The sequence below is a fragment of the Zootoca vivipara genome, chromosome 1, assembly GCF_965207765.1.
Source record: "Zootoca vivipara chromosome 1, rZooViv2.hap1.1, whole genome shotgun sequence".
Classification (NCBI taxonomy): domain Eukaryota; kingdom Metazoa; phylum Chordata; class Lepidosauria; order Squamata; family Lacertidae; genus Zootoca; species Zootoca vivipara.
The window spans coordinates 87,583,552-87,605,846 of NC_142582.1; the positions used below are offsets into that span (position 1 = coordinate 87,583,552).

The window sequence follows — 22,295 nt, forward strand, 5'->3', positions numbered from 1 at the left end:
CTCTTTCCATCATTCCCATGGAACCTGGAATAAAATGTTCTCAGTTGCTTTGTGTGGCCAAAGTGTATTTTGCAAACTGCTTGTTTTCTTCTTCAGGTCAGAAGAAGGGAACCTCAGGCCCATCACTGCCAAGCACAAGCAGTGAATTAAGTCTCACCAGCACATCAGGTACAGGGCATCTTCCTTGGTCTCACTGCCATGCCTCATTTGCCATGAAATGCCCTCTCTATGGTGGCTTGGCTACTGTCTGCTCATATGTCTTTCAAGAGTCAGGAGAAGATGGTGGCAACACGAGAATGGGCCTTTTCTGCAGTGGCTCCCCATTTGTGGAATGCTCTCCTCAGAGAGGCTCACCTGGCACCTTCACTACATATCTTTAGGCTCCAGGCAAAAACTGTTTCTCTATAACCTTTGGCTGACTAAACAATCTATGGCCTTTTAAATGTGTTTGTAGGAGGGGATTAATATTCTTTGTTGTTATATGCATTTTGTGTTTTCACCTTTGTGTTGTAAACCACCCTATAACCTTTGAAAGAAGCACAGTATATTAATAATAATAGAATATATTCTTTATTTTCTCTTCTGAAATTGTGCTGAAGTGTTTATATTTTATTCTGTTGCAGAGATAGAATTTTTAAGGGTTTTATTATTAATTTCTTTATCAACTGTTGGCCACCCTGGCTAAAAATGCTGAAGGGCAGCACATACATTAACATATTTAACTTAATTAACTAATAAAAAACCTTTTGAATGTTCTGCAATTACCTAAAAATAACAGGAGTTGGCACCGACTGCTTACTCTGTGTACATCTTCTCCTGTTCAGGTTCAATAGTGATTACCTGATAACTGTTACATCTCCCTCCCTCTACATTCCCTCGATTTTTAGATGGAAGTGAGAGTTCACTAACTGACTGGAGTGATGTAGAATACAGGATAAAGCCTCAACAGAACTCCCTCATCCCAATGATGCTTTCCCCGCCAGAATCTCTTCTTGTTGCCTGTATCTTGAGGGGTAACTACGTAGAAGCTCATCAGGTAACTCAATAGCTGTCATAGAGGGCACGTTGCGGCTACTCTAGAGTAACAACTCTCCAAACCGTTGGCTTTTCATGCTTTTATTGTGTGCAAACTATTTACAGTGCTAGAGCTGTACAGGATACATGTTCTCAGTCTGGGTCAGAACCCTGGAATGGCGTTTCCCGCGTTTTCTTCCAACATAGGAGTCTGGGCACTCCAAATCTCTTTCCCCTCTTCCTCCTGCGTAATTCCGGAACCGGAGGGAGAAACCGTCTCCTTTCCATGTTTTCCTTCTCCCCCCTTCCCCCCCCCCGCTCTTTCTTCCTGTCTCCCGTGTAACAGAGGCTCTGCCATCCTGCCAGAGCCTTTTCCCCTACTTCCTGCTTCCCCACTGGACTCATCCCCCTCCCCGCTAGCTCCGCTGCTATTGGACGAACTGGTCCTCAAGATGGGAGGGGGCTCTCTGTATTGTTTCCCCCTCACAATAGCCACTGCATGGTGTTTGTTTTGGAAGCAGCTGGTTTCTCCTGGAAGTTATCATGCATCCATTATATGTCCAGAGCAGCCATGGGATTAATCTCTCATGGTTTCTAGCTATTCTGTGCACATTCTGCATACTGACCCTGCAGCTACAGTCTTGATGTGGCAAATGGCCCTCTCCCAGCTGTCTACTTCCTCCCTAGCCAGATCTGGTAGGGATTTTTTTTTATGTTCAGGAAATGGATTGGTTTAAGTCTAGACTTCTTCCAGAAAAGAGATTAGGGGTTTACTAATCCTTCTATATCTAAGATAGGATTGCAAGTTAATAATTTCTTCATTTTTTTTTAAAAAAGATTTTGTTTACATAATAAATGAAATTCAGTTTGGGACGGGAGAAGCAGGAGACACACAAATATTGGAAATGTGTTGGTCACCCACAGCCTGTCAGGGGTAGAAAACCTGGTAGCAGTAGCTTTATTTGCCTCACTGATCTTTCTAGAAAAAAATCTCTGGATCTATGCTGTGTTTCGATAGGAACTTCAGAAAAAGGAAAGAAGAGCTTGCCAGTAGAGGAGAATTCATCATTCCCCCTCCCCCCCAAAAAAGAGAATATCTGGAACATTGATTAAAAAATACTTCTCCTGCCTAATATGTACGTACATGGTTTCTCTCAATTCCACAATGGCAGGTGGCGATTATGTTTAGTTTGGAGGCGTCGTCTTCCTATGGTGAGCTGATATTCTTGGAGCGTTACCAAGAAGTGATCAAGGAGCTGGCAAAAGTGGAACACAAGATTGAGCACCAGTCATCTGAGGGGTCTGGAAACCTCAAACAGTCTGGAAGTGGCCGTTCAACATTGCAGGCCATTGGAAGTGCTGCAGCAGCAGGTGCAGACTTGGCTGTTGGCTTTAAAAGTTGGAAACTGGGTGGGGGAGACAGACAGACACACACACACACACACACACACACACACACACACATGGCACAGGTATGACTTTCAAGGGAATTAAACGGCAGCTTACTATATAATCTGCTTTGTGTCCCACCAAACAAAATATAGGCTATATACAGCATAGGCATAAATAAACCCCAACCCCTATCGACCTTTTTCTGCCTGCTGGGACTGCAAACACAGAGTGGGCGCAAGCAAGCCCCTGATGGGCTGCAGTCCAAAGCTGGCAGTCTGGATTTGGCTTGGTGGGATGAAAGCTGTGCAGGCCCTCCTGGATATTCAGTGTCTCTTCCCTCCCCCCCTCCCCTGAAGGGTATCTAAACAAGAAGATTGCCACAGATGCTCTCTGAAACTAATGCTGCAAGGAGTAGCTCAGCAAGAAATTACTTTCCTTAGGTTTGCGTCAGGCACCCTTAGTTGCAGCTCATTTTGTCAATTGTCTTCTGTCCCTCACTTTTTCCTGATCACAGTAAAATAGAGTGCCATAAAAGCATCACACAGCAGTTCGGAAATGAAAAGTTTCGCAGTATAAATAAAAAAATTGTTCCGTTTTGTTAATTGTAGTAATAGAGAGAGTGTGTGGACACACACACACACACACACACACACACACACACACACACACACAGGAAGTGGCGGCATGCTTACATAAGAACGATGAGGGACAAATGAAAACATGCAATAGGGAATCCATGTTGGTATTGGATACAGTGAGGGAATAAGCAGCCTCAGTTCTCTGCTCTGTCATCTAAGCATGAAAGGGAGCTGTCCACTCCCAGTTTGGGACAAAAATGAGAGTGGAACCTAGGGAGGGGTCTGATATCTTCAGGACTGAAAACCCATGTTGCCTGTTAACTGTGGCCGCAAATCATTAATGAAGCTTTCTGTCTTGGTTTCCCAAGGTATGGTGTTCTACTCTATTTCGGATGTCACCAACAAGCTCCTTGCCCCTTCAGAAGGCCTTGTCCCTATGCTCCAAGAGAGCTTCTGGGCCAACAGTCTCCAGCTGGAGCATACAGACCCTCTGAGAAATGTTGTGGAGGGTCTCTGCCCCTCCGCTATGGCTCTCTTTGACTTGGCGTCTACTCAGTGCCACTTATGGAAAACATGCAAGCAGCTCTTGGAGACGGCAGATAGGAAGTTGCATAATAGCCTTGAAACTAAAGGTAAGTTTCTCTCCTCTGTTTAGGTGCGTTCACCTTGAAAAAACAAAATGTTTAGCACTAAAAGTAACTACAACAGCTATGGCCACCATAGACCTTGCATGTAATCCTGTCAGCATAATTAGTTGTTTTCTCTCTCTCTCTCCTGTGTTTTCTTTCTTTGCCTTCTGCACCAGGCCGAAGACTTGATTCTGTTCTCCAGGGCTTTCTTGGCATGAGGGGTTTTCCAGCAGTTCTTCAACAAATAAGTAAAATTATCAACACATCACAAGGGCAACCTAAATCAGGTAAATTTGTTTCTCCACATCATTCAGTCACTTACACCTCGAGGACCGATTCTTGAGAGTCACCCCTGGGCTATGGATCTCCCTCCTGAGGTCAGCTCATCTGACTTCCTCTCTGTTGGACTGAAGGGTGAAGACTTTGGGTTGCATCCTGTGGTGTTGCTCAGCTGACAGTAAGGCTTCCATCAGTGAAAAAGGGATAGAAAAGGGAGAGAAGCATTTTTTGTGAAACCCTCTCCTCTTTCCTGCTGCTGGTTTTAAACATTTTTTAAAAATAGGTATTTTATGCGGCTTTTATATTTTTGCTTGCTTGCGTGATTTCTTCTTACGATTGTATGTGCTTGTTGTTCGCCACCGCAAACTATTAGGAAAGGTGGATATAAATGTATTTAATTAACCTGGGCAAGAAGATAGGGATGGATGCAGACCTACATTCTGTTAAGCTGGCTATGAGGATTTTGCCTGGGCTTGTGTCTGCATTAAAGTATTGCTTTAGGTATATTATCACAGACTCTTAGCCACGCTAGATACGCCTTGTATTGTCGCTGCGGGTTCACTTAGGAATCCTATGTTGCAGTGATTTCTGAGGGTAGCATACGATATCTGCTGATTTCAACAGAATCCCAAGAAAGGCTTGCTTGCTTTCCTCTAAATGACAAGCTCTCAGCTATGGTTTTTATTCAAGGCTGTACAGGAGAGAGTGGACACAAAATGTCTTTTTGTTGTTGTTTATTGCTTGAAGTTGCTTCAAGTGTCAATATTCCATACACCTCGTATAGGATAAAATAGGAATCAGCAGCTAGAAGCCCAAGGCCAAATCATTTGGGTCTCTGGCTGTTAGTTGAGGGATGTGAACATGATGCCTTTGTTAAAGGACTTGTTGACTGTACACTCAAATATTGGTGCACATCAAGTGTAGGGAACCTTTGACTCTCCAGATGTTGCTGAACTACTGCTCCCATCATCTCTGACTGTTGGCCATGCTCGCTGGGGCTGATGGGAGTTGTAGTTCAGCAATGTCTAGAGCAGGCATAGGCAACCTTGGCTCTCCAGATGTTTTGGAACTACAACTCCCATAATCCTTGACCACTGGCCCTGTTAGCTAGGGATCGTGGGAGTTGTAGTTCCAAAACATCTGGAGAGCCAAGGTTGCCTATGCCTGGTCTAGAGAGCCCCAGGTTCCCCACAGCTGGTGTTCATGGAAGATGTGTTCCAGATAGCAAAACTGAATATGTGAATCAGCCCTTGGAAACCAGAGAGAATCTAAGTTGGGTGTTTTAGTGATCTTGAGCTGATACTTTGGAGAGCTGCTGCCAGTCATTTGATGGTACTGGGCTGGATGGAGCAATGGTCTTACTCAATGCAAGACATCTGTCTGCATGATGCATTGACTCAGCTCAACACTGAGCCTCAACAGCAGAAAACCTACACAAGCGACGCTGACAAAAAAACAACAACCCACATATATTAAACAAAATAGAAACATCGTCACCCCACCCTTCCCCCATCTACCTCTTTTCCCCTTTTCTTCCCAATGTCTCAACAAATGAAACTGATTTGCAGAAATGTTACGAGACACATTGCACATATTTCTGTAAATCAAGAAAATATTTAATAAAAAAATTAAAACAACAACAACAGTGAATCTCAATTATCCCACTTAGGCCCCTTCATGTGTCCTTCACATATCTATTCTATATTTGAATAGATATTAATTGACTCTTGTCTCTTGTTTCCCAACAGAAATCTCAGATGAGAAAATAAGCAGTCACTTCCACTGCAGCATTGCTGACCTCATGCAGACTTGTTACCCTGTCCTGACCGAGAACTGTATTACCAGCCAGATTGTTTTATCACAAGACTTTGACCAAATCCTTCAAAGACTGGCACATGTAGAAGAGTCTTCAGGTAAGTGTGTGCATGAGTCTGTGTGTATCTTAATGGCTATCTTAAAGTCAATCACTCACACTTTTTTTCTTGATTTGAACTTTGTGTTTCTCCATATTTAAATTTTAAATTTAGCCCCCAATTTTAGATTACTTGGAAAATTCTGAAATCATTCTTATTCAACATGGGTATATATTTCTAGGAAAATGTTAAATATTGGTGTTTTTTTAAATAATTTACCCTGATCAAACCATAAATATCTACCTCATAATCTGGTACAAAATAATGAATAAAAGTGCTTCTTAATTATTCCCATTAACATTCTTAGATGTAAAATTTCCCCAAGACTTTACCTGCTGGTGGAATGTTTGTACCAAGACAGGCTATTTATTTCCAACCAGATTGAGGTTGACAAGACAGAAGTCTTGTTTGGGGGGACAGGAGGCAGGCAGGTGTGGGGGACTCCCTGGTCCTGAATGGGGTAACTGTGCCCCTGAAGGACCAGGTGCGCAGCCTGGGAGTCATTTTGGACTCACAGCTGTCCATGGAGGCTCAGGTTAATTCTATATCCAGGGCAGCTTTTTATCAGCTCCATCTAGTGCGCAGGCTGAGACCCTACCTGCCTGCGGACTGTCTCGCCAGAGTGGTGCATGCTCTAGTTATCTCTCGCTTGGACTACTGCAATGTGCTCTATGTGGGGCTACCTTTGAAGGTGACCCAGAAACTACAATTAATCCAGAATGCGGCAGCTAGACTGGTGACTGGGAGCAGCCACCGAGACCACATAACTTGAAAGACCTGCATTGGCTCCCAGTATGTTTCCGAGCACAATTCAAAGTGTTGATGCTGACCTTTAAAGCCCTAAACGGCCTCGGTCCAGTATACCTGAAGGAGCGTCTCCACCTCCATTGCTCTGCTCGAGCACTGAGATCCAGTGCCGAGGGCCTTCTGGCGGTTCCCTCGCTGCAAGAAGCCAAGTTACAGGAAACCAGACAGAGGGCCTTCTCGGTAGTGGCACCCGCCCTGTGGAACGCCCTCCCACCAGATGTCAAAAAGAAAAATAACTACCAGACTTTTAGAGGACATCTGAAGGCAGCCCTGTTTAGGGAGGCTTTTAATGTTTAATCGATTATTATATTTTATTTTTCTGTTGGAAGCCGCCCAGAGTGGCTGGGTAAACCCAGCCAGATGGGCGGGGTATAAATAATAAATTATTATTATTATTATTATTATTATTATTATTATTAATATTATTAATATTTCTTATTTGTGCATTGCATTTCTATCCCATATTTTTTTCTCCAAGGAGCTCAGGCTGGCATTCACAGTTCAGCCCTTCTCATTTAATCATCAGAAAACCCTGTGATGTAGGTTAGGCTGAGAGGCAGTGACTGGCCCAAGGCCACCCAGTGAGCTTCATGGCTGAGTGGGGATTTAAACCCTAGTCTCCCAGGTCCTAGTTCAACACCCTTATGCCACACTGGCTCTCACTTGAATGGAAAGGGTTATGTGGGATACGGAGACGTAAAGAGTGATTCTGTGTACTGTGAGAGAAAGCATTTCACCTCTAATCTTTTTCTTTCTTTTTTGGCTTTAATAGATTCCAGAGGGAACCTGCTGGCCGCATTAGCAGAACAGGCTTCTTTGAAACCTGCGGAATTGGAGGCACACCCCATTTCTAATCAGTTCAAACTCTTGCTGAGAACCTTGGAGCAACATGCTCAGACCCTTGAAGAGAGCCCTGTGCAAACGCTCTACGTGCAAAGCTTCTTTGACTATATTAACAGGCTGGCTGCCGTTCTCCTCCGAAGCCTCACTCCAGAGCTAGGTGAGAGATCTCTCACCATTGAAACAAGCTAATCCAAGTTTTAATTCAAGAAATATCAATGTGGGTGGGGGAACTAGCTTCTTAATGAGCAACCTCAAGTTGTATCTATATTTGTGGGTAACCTTACCTGTGCCTGTGTCACTGATTCTCTGCCTATGACAGCCTTTTTCTAAAGTGACCTATTTTGCACCTGTGCAGCAGAAACGGGAGCACTAAGAAGCTTGTTTCAAAAACATGCCGCATTGCTGCATGCCGAGAGCAGATTTGAGGAGCATAGCATGGAATCAAGTTGATGTGACACGTTTACAATATCCTTTCTCTAATTCTAGATCAATCCACAGAGTTAAGAGTGGCAAACCCTTTCCTATTACTTCAGCAGAGTCCTCCCCATTTGCTGTCCCAACTTTTGTTTGAGAGACAGGTTGCTCCTGACAGGTACTGACTTCCTTCAAACATGGGTGCTGTGTATTGTGTATGATCAATAGCAAACCTGGGCTTACGTTGCATGCAACTCTCTTTAAAGCAGCGCATAGGGTACTGCTTAATTTATCATACTTTCTGTTCCTCAATCGTGCAGGCTGTCTTCTCTGCTGGCCAAAGAAGAATTGAACCTAAATGTGCAAGAAGTGATCATCAGCTGCTGCTGTAAGGCATTGCCTCTGTGCTGTACCAGGCAAAGCAGCCAGACCAGGATCCTTTTGACCAACATCAGTAGCCTGGCACACCTGCATGCCTATCACTGTCTGCCTGACGTGGAGGTGCCAGTCCACAATCCCGCCATGGACTCTGAGGACCTTTCTGCGCATCCCTCTCCCACTCTGCCTGACCAGAACCAGAACCAGCACATGCTCACATCTTCCACCCTCACCTTCTTGAAATCTCAGTCAAAACTGACAGCTGCCGTGGCTTGTCTTAGTGTGTCGAAGGCCCAGAAGACCCCTAAGCAGGGCCTGTTGTGGATGGACTTTCGAGGCAAACGGGAAGTACCCTTGTCTATAGAGCACGTTGCCAAGGAATGTGAAGCGCTGTTAAAGGAGTTTCCAATTCTGGAGAGCTTTCTTCTTGCCATGTGTGAGCCTCTTCAGGACCCTCAAGATGAGGGGAAAGGCTTGGCTAGTGCACTTTGTGGCAAGCCTTACGTGCCGTTGCTCTTCCTGGGGTTGCATTCTGTTACGGCTGCTGAGGTGTTGATGGAGAACTTTGAACAAGCTCTCAGCACAGGGGACTGGCCCAGAGCCCTCCAGATCTTGAATCTCTGCAGCCAGGACACGGAAGAGCTAATCACAGTGCAGGATGCCATACTCAGCTGTGCTGCTGCTGATGGTAAAGAAGGGATTGTTTTTCTTGTAGAAATGGCACTTTGGGCTGCAGACCAGGAACTGACAATTCAGTTGTCTAGTTTTGGAAGGAAATGGAAAATGTGTTGAGGCACTTTGGATACAGTGACAAACCATGGTTTTGCCACTCAGTCTGAGACTTGAGCCCATGATGTTTCCTCTAGTTCAGGGGTTCCCAAACTGTAGCAGTCCATGGGCCAACAATGGTATACAGGCTTCATTCAGTGGTGTGCAGGCTTCTGAGTGTGGCATTAAATGCATTAAATATCCATATTATTTTTATTGTTTTCGTATAGCTTCTTTCATTTTTTAAAATATTTTATCGCATTAGGAATTCTATGGAATGCAGATTGCAATACAATAAAATGCAATAATAGAAATAAAAGTAATAAATGTAATTACAGCATAAAACACCATTCACTACAGTTGCTGTGACATACATAAAAATCATTAGGTGCTCCACCAAGACCATCAGCAGTTTTTAAGTGCTCCATGCGTGGAAAGGTTTGGAAACCATTGCTCTGGTAGCCCTGGAGCTGGAAACATCTGATAAGTGGGCCTGCTTGAGAGTAGGGTGGAGGTAGAGTAGAAATAGAAAAAGCAGCAATAGCAATGTAGAGGTAGAGTAGAGGTAGAGAGGTAGAGCCATGTAGAGGTAGAGTAGAAATAGAAAAAGCAGCAATAGCCATATAGAACCAACTGTGGTTCTATAAAGAGGGGAAAGAGGCAGGCTGTAGCTCATTGGGCAGAGCACATGCTTTGCATTCAGAAGGTCCCAGATCCAGTGACCAGCATCTCTAGATCAGGCTGGGAGAGAGGGTCTGATTCAGTATAAGGCGGCCTTTGATGTTCCTAATGTGGTTGCTGCTACCCTACTTTGCGTCACCTTAATCCTGTGCAGCTAAAGCATACAGTACTCTAAAGCTGAGCTTCAAATCTCTGGCGTATTCTTCCTTTCCAGGTAAGGATGGTTGGCAATACCTGCTCCGAGTGAGAGATGCCTTGCTGAGGAGCAGGTTGGCCCTGCGCTGTCTGGATAACTGGCCCTTGGAGGCTTGTCTAGAAATCTTGGCTTATTGTGCCTGCGACCCTGAGGTGCCCGAAGAACTCAGATCTGAGTTGCAGAGCAAAACGAGAGAGCTTCAGGTTTATCAAAAGGTAATAAATCATTTTATTTGGGGGTAGAATATTTCTCCCAAGATTTTTTGGCGTCTTTCGGCTGCTGGGTTATATAAAGGCAATGATAGCTCTTTCTGGTATTTTGGCAGCAGACCACTTGTAATTTAGAATAATTCCTGGTTCAGTTGTCTGCCTTAGTCCTTTTTAAAAAGAGAGAGAGATTGCTGAAGGGGCTGTTCAGTTGTATTTGTTTTATTTTGTCAGATTCTAAGTCTACAAGATGTCACACTGTGGCAGGACTGGCAGGACCTGAAAAGAGCCTGCACTGATGACCCCCAAACCGTTGTAGGAGTGATTTTGGAGGCAAAGGTAGGCTATTTTTTTTGTGTGTTTCCTCCCTTGGAAGCTTGATCCTGCACAATACATATTTTCCCCCAGATTCTCCCCCAAGCCCAGAGTCCCATCTAGTCCCACATCCTATTTTCTCGCAATGGCTAACTGGTGACTTCTGAGAAATCCACAGTTGGGGTTTTCTTTCCTAGCCATGCTGTAGAAAGGAACGGCACCTTTCAGATCCATTGTTTCCTTGCCTAGCAGAGGAACAACTTTCTACAAATAAATTGGTCAGTCTTGCAGAAAGCTCTTCTCATCTAAGGATTTCCAGTGTCAGAGTGATGGCAGTACAAGAAAGAGCTGTTTGTCTTTATCCTAGGATCATGAATTATGTGAAGAATGGGGGAACTTGTATCCTGTTCCAAGAGATGATTTGATCAGTCTTCACCAAGAGCATCTCCTTCATTTGTTGGAAATGGGAGACACAGAAAAGGCTTTGCAGGTAACTGCTTTGTTCCCCCCCCCCCCTGATTTATCTGCCTCCAAAATCATTTTCCAATCTCAAAGATGTCAGTAATGGGACACTTTGCACATTAGGGAGGAAAATGATTTCCTGTATTCAGTGGATGTCTCCGGTGGATGGCTGTGTGTCTGTGTCTGAGCAAATGAAAAGCATGTGCCCATGTATGTGCCCATCTTCCTTCCATGTATGACACTTGTTGTAGAGTCATATGATGTATAAGCAGGAAGCCTCCTCCTTGTAGCCGTGCTCAGCAGCCTTCATCATAAAATGAGCAGCCATAATTTGCTAGGTCCCAATGTGCTTGGAATGTTTTTAGTTGTATTTTCTGCCTCATTATCTGTATTTCCTGTATTGTGATTGATATATTTGTTCGGTGCTGCCGTGAAAACCTAACCTCATAAAGTGCAGTGTAGAACTGTGTTAAACAGATAATTTTAGGTCACAGGTGTCTTCAGCTGGCAGTGTGAAATTATTTTATGATCTGAATTAACTCACCATTGTTCACTTTCTTTGTAGCTCTTGCAAAGGATAGAAGACCCAGACATTCAGCTGGTCATAAGTGAACAGTGTCTTGATAAACATCCCAGTCTGGCAGCTTCTCATTTCCTTGCAGATTATCTCACCACACACTTCTACAAACACTTAACAATTATGCGCCATAATGAAATTCAGGCCCTTTATATAGGATCAAAGGTAAGCAGATGTGAAATTTGCAACTGCATTGCTGGGTTTTGGGGTTCTTCTCTCAAGTAATGAGAGAGGTTTCAGGGTTGGGGTTTTTTATTTTTTAAAAAAAACAGGCATTATATAAATTTTATGAAATAAATAAATTTTGTTTCTCTTCTGTTTCTACATCCAAGGTCTTACTGACTCTTCCTGAGCCTTACCGTGCTAACTACTCTCACCTGTCCTGCAAGCCGCTGCTCATGTTGGAGCAGCTCTTGATGAACATGAAGGTGGATTGGGTAGCTGTGGCCGTACAGACACTGCACCAGCTCTTGGTTGGGCAAGAGATAGGCTTCACGATAGAAGACATTGATGCCTTGCTCTCCAAGTATGCTGGGAAAGCCCTTGATTTCCCTTTCTCGTTAAAAGAGAAAAGATCAGGTGACTTGCTTTTGGAAATCTCTGATCAGTGAAGATGTTACATGTGCTCTTTAACCAAACATCACAGATTCTCAGCTGGTAAGGCAGATTGGATTCAAGCCAAATCCACCTTATCACTGTGGGTTCTGTGATCCCATGGTTTTTTCTAGTGACTTGACTTAAAAGCCCCTGCGCTGCTCCATTTCTTCTCCTGTTTCCCTTCTAATTAACTAGATTTATTGCCACATAGTGCAGTACTACTAATAAGTTTTGCTGACTATGGCAGTGGAGCCTGCATTCAAAGGGCATAGTGCAGTGAACCAAGCCCCTTCCTTCTTCCGGCTCAACTTTTGTACATTTTTAAGATGGCGTAGTCAAAAGAGTTGAGGAAAAAGAACATTAGAAGGCCTAGTATCCCTATGTTTCTAAATATCCATCTTGTTCTCCTACCGCTTAGATGCAAAAATCTGAACCTTCTTGTGCATGCTGGTGGGTTAGTAAATTGCTTGTACAAAAACTGTAGTCACTTCAATCACATGTGCTGATCCAGTTTTGGATGAATCATTCTAATCTTCTTTGCTTCAGATAAAAATGGTTTTCTCTTTTGTCTTTAGATTCTGTGATTCAGATGCAGGAGAATTTGTGTCGGGGATCCGAGTCTGATACGTTGTCTAAATCAGAATCGACAGAACAGTTTCCAGTTAGTTCTCCTGGTGAGAGAAGGTCTAATGGCTGGATGTTGTGTTTTTCTCTTAAATCTGCTTTCTGCTGTAGAAGTTTTAAAAACAACAACATTCTGGATGGTATTCTGTGGATGAGCCGCGCCAAAAGCCCATGCAAGAACTTCTACTAGCACATACTTTGCATTGCCTTGTCACTGAAGGGTAGCAGTGATTGATTTGAGGCTTTTACTTACAATCGAGTGGTATATACATTTTATGAAATAAATAAATACAATATTTCATATTTTTTTGTTTCGTTTCTTGTTTAGATGCAACACATTCTTCCAGCGTGAGAGAGAGAAGCCTACAGCAAACTGTGTCCCCAGAGGAGTTTGTGCCACCAGAGAAGCCCCCACCAAAACAGCAATGGATTCCCGATGAGACTGAAGTCACATGTATGGTCTGCAAAACGGAACGTTTTACTATGGTGAGGAAACCATGGCACTGGAACACTTGAATGGGTGTGTTTGCCATTGGCTCTTGGGGCAGCCTGCTGCACTTCTGTCAGTCGTATTTGCTACTGTGCCCAAATGGCTGTGGGTCTTGAACGGGTTAAATGGTAACCACTGAAGTGCTATTGCTCCCTTAAAGGTTCCTCTTTGTGTCTCAGTTTAATAGGCGACATCACTGCAGACGTTGCGGGAGGCTGGTGTGCAGTTCTTGTTCAACCAAGAAAATGACGGTGGAAGAGTGTAGGGAAAACCCGGCTCGTGTTTGTGACCAGTGCTACAATTATTACAACAAGGAGTGCTCAGAGGACTTGCCCCCTGAGGCAGAAATGTGTGTAAACAATCTTTCCCCATTTTTTTGTATCTGGAATGCTAGCCTTTGATGTTAACTAGTGAATCATTTTAGCGTTTCTTGTGGATCTCCGCCCCCCCCCAAGAGTTTCAATGTCTCTGTTTCTAGTTCCTGCTGTTCCTGTTTCTAGTTCCAGCAGTGGGAGTTTGATTTGATGCTATGAGAACACTTGCTTTACTGAATTTAACTTTTCGACGCATGTTTGAATAGGTATGAAGCATCTTCGTTTTTCTCTTTTCATAGCTCAAAAATGGAGGATCAGGACCAAGAAGAAGGTGAGGAGACCCACATTTTGTTGGCATGTATTACAGGACTGACTTCACAGTCAACGTTGCTTGTGGGCAACATGGGCAAGCCCTGCAGCATCTTCAAAGACGTAACAAATGCGTAGTGGCATGAGCTTTCTAATGCGTTGCTGCATGGCTAACACAGCTACTTTCTTTAAGAGAACAGGGATTTGTTCTAACTCGGCCAGATCACTTGCTGGAAAACATGGCAAGATTTGGAAGCCACAATGTGTTTTCATGACTGGATAGAGGACTCCTTGAACTATCTGCCCTTGGGACTCCCCAACCCCTCACCCATGCCCTATCTTTTAGGGATGTGGTTCAGGGGTGAGAAACCTTTTTGGGAACTGAAGGCTTTACACTCTGGTGTAAAGCTGATGGAACATTGTTCTGGTAGTGATCAGGGTCGGACACGCCACCTTTCCTTTCTCCATTGAAACAGGTGCCTGTATTTAATTCTAAATCATTCAAGTTTCTCTTTGTTAGAAAGGTTTTTCAGTATCCTTTATCTGCCCTTGCGGTGTGGAAGGCAGAAACAACTCAGTCATCCCAGAAGAAGTGTAAGCTTAGAGCTATTCAAGGCCTTAAACTTCAAAATGTAATTGCATTCTGAAAATCGTATGCACACAGTTTCACATTTGCAAGGACTGTTTTCTCCATATTGGCAGGGAACAGAAGTGCACTGAGCCAGTTCCCCCTTTGCTTTAATCATCTTTTGCAAAGGAAGGAGCTGCAATTGGTACACAACATCCAAGTCTTTCCCCCTACCTGCTATAGAGCTGGTGGTTGGCAGCCCCTAGAAGCAGGGTTCCCCTTCCCTGCTGTAGTTGCACCCTGCTTTACAGAGCCTCTACTGAGCAGGGGTCGGAAGAGATGTCTGATTCCAAATTGTAACATGTGACTTCTTGTCCTGATTTCTTGTGTGTTCTGTCAACGGCAGTTGCGTCCTCCGATAATGAATGCTCGGATTACTCTGCGGTGGTGCAAATACCCAAAATAACAGAGCTCGAGTGGCTTCTTTCTTTGAGAGAAGAGGAGAATGAAATTGTGCGCACTGAGTTTTATTACGAGCAGGTAAGTGTATGCTCTAAAAGGGGGAAATGGACTTCCAATTTGGCACGTGATAGGGCAAAGAAGGAAAGGTTGGCAGCAGGGCAGAAAAGAAGAATAGGAAGCAAGTGGGGAAAGAAGATAGAAAAGAAATTAAGAACTGGAACCCAAGAACACCGGGGAGGGAGAAAATATCCAGATGACATTCCTGGGCTTTGGGGAAACAGTTCTGTTATATTGCATAAATAGTAGTGAGGGAACACGAGGAAGGGCAGCTGCGGGACTCTCTCCCCGCTCCACCCCAATGCATCATCTACTGGAACAGCGGGGTAATTGATGTACACTCCTTGCTCTAGCAAGTGAGTGAGGTGATGTTGGGGCTTTCAAGTTCATTTGTGACAGATTAGCACAGAGGAAGTCAGAGAATGAAGAAAATAAGCGGGCTGGGCACTTCTGTCTCTTCCTTTGACTGGGTTCCTACTTCATGATAGCAGTTTACATGGTAGCACTTCTTTGTGTAAGATGATTTGCTTCTGTAATTAGAAGCTAAAGCTTGCCTTTTAGCAGCCTGAAGATCTTCTGTTAAAGCTTAGTATGTTCCATGTGTGGACCCTATGCAGTCAGAAGTAAGCTTCCCTATGGACGGGGTTGCAGTCATGCTAATGAATTGGATATTGCACTATGAGCTGGCAGTAGTGGTGCTGGGGAGGGGGCCATATTGTGCTGCCTGCCTTTTGGGACTCTCCTTGGTGACGTGGCTAGTGGGGCTCTTATGGTAAGCTGCTGCACTTCCACTGCTACCGTATGAACTTACTGTACATTTGGTCAACATAGCAGGGGAAATGGACTCTTCTATCTCCTTGAGTTTTATAGTGAAGAATATTGTTCTGCTCCTGTATTTTTGGCGGAGTACACTTCGCCTGCGGAGTACACTTTAGCTCTTCAGCTGCAGCCTGCAGGTGGAATCACAATTACCTCTGCCTTTCCTTTGCCTCTCCTAATATTCAGGCACCCAGTGCTTCCTTGTGTATTGCTATCTTCAATCTCCATTCGGACAGTGTAGCCTGTGGTCACCAGTTGATAGATCACTGCTGCAAGCTATCTCGAGGGCTGACAAACCCCGAAGTAGATGCTGGCCTCCTCACGGATATCATGAAACAACTGCTCTTCAGTGCCAAAATGATGTTTGTAAAAGCTGGGATGAGCCAAGATTTAGCTCTCTGTGACAGGTAAGTGGTCTGCTGTTCTCCTGCGATGCCTTCCCCAAATAGTCAGATATGCCTGGCTCACGTTGAGGTGGATGCAGCAGAAAGTGGTCTATAGCAGAGACTGAAACATTGATATAAGGACTGTTGAATTTTTCACAGTTCAGTGGATCCAGTGTGTGTTGCTGCCTCTAACTTTTGTATCTTATTTTAACTCCACCAACAGCTACATCAGCAAAGTCGACGTGCTACATATTTTAGTCACTGCTTCATATCGCCGTGTTCCGTGTCTGGATCAGATATTACAGCCTGCAGCAGTTACAAGGCTAAGAAATCAGCTTTTGGAAGCAGAATACTATCAGCTAGCTGTAGAGGTAATGCATGGGGAGAGAAGCAGCTCTGGAGTACAGCCTCAGGGCTCCTTCAAATCATTGCTCTGTTCTTGCACAGAGATTGCCTTCATTTAGAGAACACAAATATTTGAACTTCAATTTGAATAATCTCTTCCCTCACAAAGACACCTATTAGTCTTTTGGGCTTGGTTCTGTGTTTTATAAAATATAGAAAACCAATGCTCAGGGTTTTTTTAAAATAAAAAAACTATATAATTAGTAGATTAATCAACTAAGCATTTGTTGATTAATTGGTACAGGTCAGCTTTTATTGGTGGGGCTGGGATTTGAAGACATGCTTAATTTGGGGACTATTTGGTTCTATTGTAGCTGTAATAGGAAATTGAAAAAACCCATTAGGCATGGTCTTTGTTTCTAAGTATATATATTAATGTTTCTTAAATTCTTAATATCTGAAAATGTACCTTCTCAGAATTGTGACAATGCACTCTAATAAAACTGCCAATAGTCACCACAATAGTGTACAATAGTAACAGGCCAATAGTGTTCAGCTCTGATTACTGCAGCTCAAAGAGAATACTGTAGAGCTAGAAAAACTGCAGAGCTAGAAAAGAGCAACAAAAGTGACCAGGTAGACATTGCAATTGCACGTGTGTACATTTCCCCCCCTTCAGAAAACAAAAGATGAGTATGAAAGACTGAGGGGAAGATTATTTTTCTCATATTTTGGTGACTGTTTTCAGTAACCTGTTCATTTTAGGTTTCCACAAAGACTGGCCTGGATCCAGGTGGGGCATGGCACGCCTGGGGCATGGCATGTCTTAAAGCTGGCAACCTCTCTGCCGCCAGAGAGAAATTCAGCCGGTGCCTAAAGCCACCTCTTGACTTGAACCAGCTAGACTCAGGCTCAAGACTGGTCCAAGATGTGATACAGTACCTGGAGTCCACAGTGAAGCCCATTATCTCAGTGGTAAGAATCCAGTCTTCCTCCTTCCTCAACAGCTGGTCTCCTGAGGTAGATTTAAGCTACAGCTACAGCCAGAACATTAAACATGCTGGGGTATGGGTATTCAGTGCTATTTTTCTAGAAAAAGAGGTGCTAGAACTCACCATGGACACCTCCCTCGTTCTCTTAGAATGGCCATGGCTGGGCACCCCGAGATGTGCCAGAACTGAGTTCTGTATTTCCAGCTAAAAAACGGTCCTGTTTCTATTTAATCTGGGACCAAGTTATCTCTGTGATTGCCTATGTCCACATTATTCGCCCCAAACCTTGAGTTATGGCATCTAAAGACCTGCTGGCCACCATAACTCAGATCCAAGTGATGGGCTTTTGGACTACAACTGTGCTGGTTCGGACTGTTGGTAGTTGTAGTCCAAAATACTGGAGAACACCAAGTTGGCGAAGGCTGTTCTATGGAACTGTGCCAAGCCCAGTATACCTGAAGAAGCAGCTCCACTCCCATTGTTCAGCGTGGACACTGAGGTCCAGCTCCAAGGGCCTTCTGGCGGTTCCCTCACTGCGTGGTCACAGGGAACCAGGCCTTCTTGGTGGTGGCACCCGCCCTGTGGAACGCCCCCCCCCATCAGATGTCAAGGAAACAAACAACTATCTGACTTTTAGAAGACATCTGAAGGCAGCCCTGTTTAGGGAAGTTTTTAATGTTTGATGTTTTGCTGTGTTTTTATTATATTGGAAGCCATCCAGAGTGGCTGGGGCAACCCAATCAGATGGGCAAGGTATAAATAATAAATCATCAGCATCTCCCTCCCCCGTGCTTTTGGAGCTTGCTCCGAAGGCCTTCCTGTTTTATAAAGTCTTTAAATTGTCCTGTTTTGTTGGACTTAACAATACTGAATGGGTGAGAATACAATTTAAAAGTAAAAACAGTTAAACATAACAATTCAATAAAATCTGCTATTTAGAAGAAAATTGTTATATTGAATTGTTATTGCTTTTAAATTATATGCCTACCCATTCAGTATTGAAAGCCACTTTGTAAAGCCTTTTGCTCCGAAAAGTGTGGTATAAGTACCTAAAAGTACTTTTAAAAGATACTTAAAAATAAGAAGCTAATGCTTATTGCCTATTCATGTCTCTCTGTGTGCTCATTGCAAGGGCAAGTTTATGGTTTAGTGAGCATATAGTCAGAACATTGCCCTCTACTTTTCTCTGTATCTCCACAACTAGGAGTGCTAGAGATGTGCGTGCTTTATTTTTAATGCAACCTGAACATTCTGTTTAGGTGGTATGCAGGCTTCAGCTAAAAGTGGCATGTGGTAGAATATCCAGGTCAAGGTTAGATGCAGAAAATATTGAAGACACAGTTAAATCCATGCCAACAAAGTGTGCATCAAGAACATCTTGTCTTGGTTTGGAATTCCTTTCTTTGTGCCTTCAAGCTGTACACTAGGGAAGAAGAAAGTGAGATCAGGGTATCTATGGCTCTTTACTGACATGGGGCAAAATTCCAGCCATGTAATATTCCGGTGTTTTACATTTGAGATTACCATCTGGCCTGTTGCCATTCTTACTGAAAGCTGACATGGACAACAGCATGTAAAGCAAGAGAGTGACTACAACTCCCATCATCCCTGACCACTGGCCTTGCTGGCTGGGTCTGGTGGGAGTTTCAGTTCAACAGCATCCAGAGAGCCACACATTCTCCATCCCTGATGTCCAGAGCCAATCTTACGTAGTGCTGGATTTGGGACTGAGGAGACCCAGATCCAAGACCCAATTTAGGCACAGAAGTCGCTTGGTGACTGGGAGCCAGTCATTCACCTGCTTCTCACAAGGTGGATTGGAGGATGAAATGAAGAGGGAGTGAGGGCCATGCATGCTGCTTTGACCACTTCGGAGAAAGGGCAGGGGAGGAATTGGGATTGATAATGGAATGCTGCTTGTAACTTGCTGCTTGTGATAATAGTGGCCACATTGTGTTATGTGCTATTGTGGTGTAGATAGATGATGTGGTACCATATTGAAACCTACCTACAGGTGAAACTTGGGAACTTAGACTATTGTCGAAAGGTGCATTTATTTCAGTAATGCAACTTAAAAGGTGAAACCAATATATGAGATAGATGCATGACATGCAACAAAGCAAGATATGTCAAGCCTTTATTTGTTGTAATTGTAATTATTTGTCATTAGGTGGGTCAGTTATAAATGGAATGTAATTAATGAAATGTAATAGCGATGTGTGTTTTTTTGTATTATTGTAACTATTTGTTTTATTACTGTGGAATTTCCAAAAGAAAGCATTTGTAAAAATTAAAAGAAAAATAAAAAAATAATAAGTTGCATTACTGAAATAAATGCACTTTTCGACGATATTCTCACTTTCCGAGTTTCACCTGTATTTGCAGAGGTAAAGCAGTTTTCCAGTCTCTGTTGACTTGTACTGGGTCAGAGACAGAGGAAGCGGGATGTTAAATATTGCCCACATAGCATAACTGTACAGCTCATTTCTAGACTGTGATTTGGATCAGAGTGTCCTTCTGCTCATGAAGGGGGCAGAAACATGGAAGGGCCTCTGGAGGAAGGCATCTGTGGTGCAGGGAGTGATTGGTAACGTTTTTTAAAAAAATCCTCCTGCATCACCTTCTGTACTGGAGCATCCCTCTATCCTTTGGAGCAGTTTTTGGGTGGCGGTATTGCCGAGGAATGTAGGAATCGGCAGAAATCGCTTCCCTTCTTCCTTCCTCCAGCAGGACCATATGGTGAACAGACATCTCCTCACAGGAACTCGTGATGTTTGATTCTCTGCTTTTTTTGGTAGCAGGATGACGACTACTTTGCCACTTTGAAGGAACTGGAAGCAACACTAAGGACACGAAGCCTATCCCTGGAGCTGATACCTGAGGGGAAGATTCAACACAACAGCTACTACCAAGAGTGCCTCTTCTATTTGCACAACTATGGCACCAATCTAGCAATCATTTGTTTTTATATGAGGCACGACTGCATGCGAGAAGCACTGCTGCATTTGTTAAATAAGGTGAGGCAGCCTGTTCCTCCTGGAGGTTTTCTAGTAAGGGGTGGTGAACCTGTGGGCTTCCAGATGTTGCAGGACTACAACTCCCATCACCATTGGTCATGTGGACAATGAGAGCTGGAATACAACAGCTGGAGGGTTGCAGGTTCCGGGTTTCCATGTCTCTTAATTAGGATGGGTTCCGGGTGGTATATTATGGGGACATGTTCCTTTGTTATGGAACTAGTTTTCTCAATATTGTGAGGACCTTGGTCTCAATCTTTTGTCGAAGTTGTCCTGTTTTGAAAATCTTGCCCATTTTATCGCCCTTGAACAATGTGTGCTGTGTTCTCTTCTGCCTTGAAAATAGCCCTTTTATTTTCCATGTTACAACTCCCTTCATAACATGGCTAAGGCCTTGTTCAAGTGCCTCCAAGATTTCTTGGCAAGTGTAAATGGTGCCAGGAAATATTTCAGTTTTAAGATGTCTTGTGACTATTAGAACAGCATAGTGTTTGGTAGGTATTCACAGGTTTTCAAGAGAAGTCTCCTGTTGAGACACCCCCCCCCCACACACACACACCTAACTCAACTCCTGCTGTGTCTGCCTTAATACCCAAAAACAATTTTCAGCCTGATCTGAGAACTGGACAAATGTAACTTTTATGAAAAACATGCAGTCTACTGTTAGCCCAATAACAGAGGCTTTTCTTCCTAAAGTAATGATATGGATGAGGCAAGTTCCCCTCATAGCTTGAATTTTTCTGTTTTAGGAGAGCCCACAAGAAGTATTTATTGAAGGGATATTAATCCCAAGCTATACCAGTGGAAAACTTCACATGTTGGAAAATTTACTGGAAACCATTGACCCAGGTCTGGCTAGCTGGAGTGTTTATCTCATTGCAGCTTGCAAACACTTGCAGAAAAAGAATTACTATCATATCTTATATGAATTGCAACAATTTATGAAGGTAAGAGTGGGGGTTTGATTATGATGATTATATAATTTATTTATACCCCACCCAGCTTGCTGGGTTTCCCCAGCCACTCTGGGCGGCTTCCAACAAAATATTAAAATACAATAGTCTGTCAAACATTAAAAGCTTCCTTAAACAGGGCTGCCTTCAGATGTCTTCTAAAAGTCTGGTAGTTGTTTTTCTCTTTGACATCTGGTGGGAGGGCATTCCACAGGGCGGGTGATGTACTTCTCATGCTGCAGTTTTAAATGTTCTGAACTTTTTGTCAGGAAAGTTGGACAATATTTCCTGTATTTTGGGAAAGAGTCCCAATATGTGCCATTTGTTCATGTACGCAGTGAGGGGGGTTCTTTTGGGTTCCTAACTTAGGAAAGTCTGCTATAATAGAGCTTGTAAACCCATCCCATCATTGCTTAGGTCCAGTCCCTTCTGTATAGTTAAATATGTTATGAAGAGTTGCTTAGTGGTTTTCACCAATGATACACAATTTGAAGGCTTACCTATCTTAACACTCCTTTCTTTCAGGATCATGTCCGTGCTGCTATGACCTGTATTAGATTTTTCACTCACAATGCAAAGTCTTACGCTGAATTGGGAGAAAGGCATACCTGGCTGTTGAAGGTCAAGGACCATCTCAAAGTTTACCTACAGGAAGTTTCAAGGAGCTCAGGAAGAAAAAAGGTTACATGTACTTTCCGTAAGAAAATGTCTGCTCCTGAAGTCTCAAGGTACCAGCAGATGTTAATGTTTGATAACATATTTTTCATTCTTCATTTTATTGATCATACAGTTTTTCTGAACAATGTGATAAGGCATTCTTCAGGACTTTTACTATATGCATCAATGTTCTTAAAAATCAGTGGACTTAAGTTCAATATTTTTGAGGTATTGTGACTCTAGTGTCTTGAAT

General features: G+C 43.4%; 1 protein-coding gene across 3 annotated transcripts in view; it reads left to right on the top strand.

Moving 5' to 3' along the window:
- ZFYVE26 (zinc finger FYVE-type containing 26) overlaps positions 1 to 22,295 on the top strand; it is a 46,130-nt gene that overhangs the window by 15,589 nt on the left and 8,246 nt on the right. For 2 of the 3 annotated variants that reach the window (XM_035113815.3, XM_088669691.1), the window contains exons 13-37: positions 97 to 168; positions 888 to 1,036; positions 2,187 to 2,385; positions 3,353 to 3,616; positions 3,790 to 3,900; positions 5,641 to 5,805; positions 7,385 to 7,612; positions 7,942 to 8,047; positions 8,190 to 8,935; positions 9,911 to 10,107; positions 10,333 to 10,437; positions 10,781 to 10,903; positions 11,441 to 11,617; positions 11,785 to 12,031; positions 12,625 to 12,723; positions 13,002 to 13,159; positions 13,343 to 13,512; positions 13,777 to 13,808; positions 14,761 to 14,894; positions 15,879 to 16,099; positions 16,302 to 16,449; positions 17,189 to 17,398; positions 20,214 to 20,432; positions 21,182 to 21,379; positions 21,911 to 22,113. In XM_035113815.3, coding sequence (XP_034969706.2) covers positions 97 to 168; positions 888 to 1,036; positions 2,187 to 2,385; positions 3,353 to 3,616; positions 3,790 to 3,900; positions 5,641 to 5,805; positions 7,385 to 7,612; positions 7,942 to 8,047; positions 8,190 to 8,935; positions 9,911 to 10,107; positions 10,333 to 10,437; positions 10,781 to 10,903; positions 11,441 to 11,617; positions 11,785 to 12,031; positions 12,625 to 12,723; positions 13,002 to 13,159; positions 13,343 to 13,512; positions 13,777 to 13,808; positions 14,761 to 14,894; positions 15,879 to 16,099; positions 16,302 to 16,449; positions 17,189 to 17,398; positions 20,214 to 20,432; positions 21,182 to 21,379; positions 21,911 to 22,113 — 4,681 coding nt within the window. The remainder of the gene's footprint in view (positions 1 to 96; positions 169 to 887; positions 1,037 to 2,186; positions 2,386 to 3,352; positions 3,617 to 3,789; positions 3,901 to 5,640; positions 5,806 to 7,384; positions 7,613 to 7,941; positions 8,048 to 8,189; positions 8,936 to 9,910; positions 10,108 to 10,332; positions 10,438 to 10,780; positions 10,904 to 11,440; positions 11,618 to 11,784; positions 12,032 to 12,624; positions 12,724 to 13,001; positions 13,160 to 13,342; positions 13,513 to 13,776; positions 13,809 to 14,760; positions 14,895 to 15,878; positions 16,100 to 16,301; positions 16,450 to 17,188; positions 17,399 to 20,213; positions 20,433 to 21,181; positions 21,380 to 21,910; positions 22,114 to 22,295) is intronic. The other variant, XM_088669698.1, reaches the window with a different exon arrangement.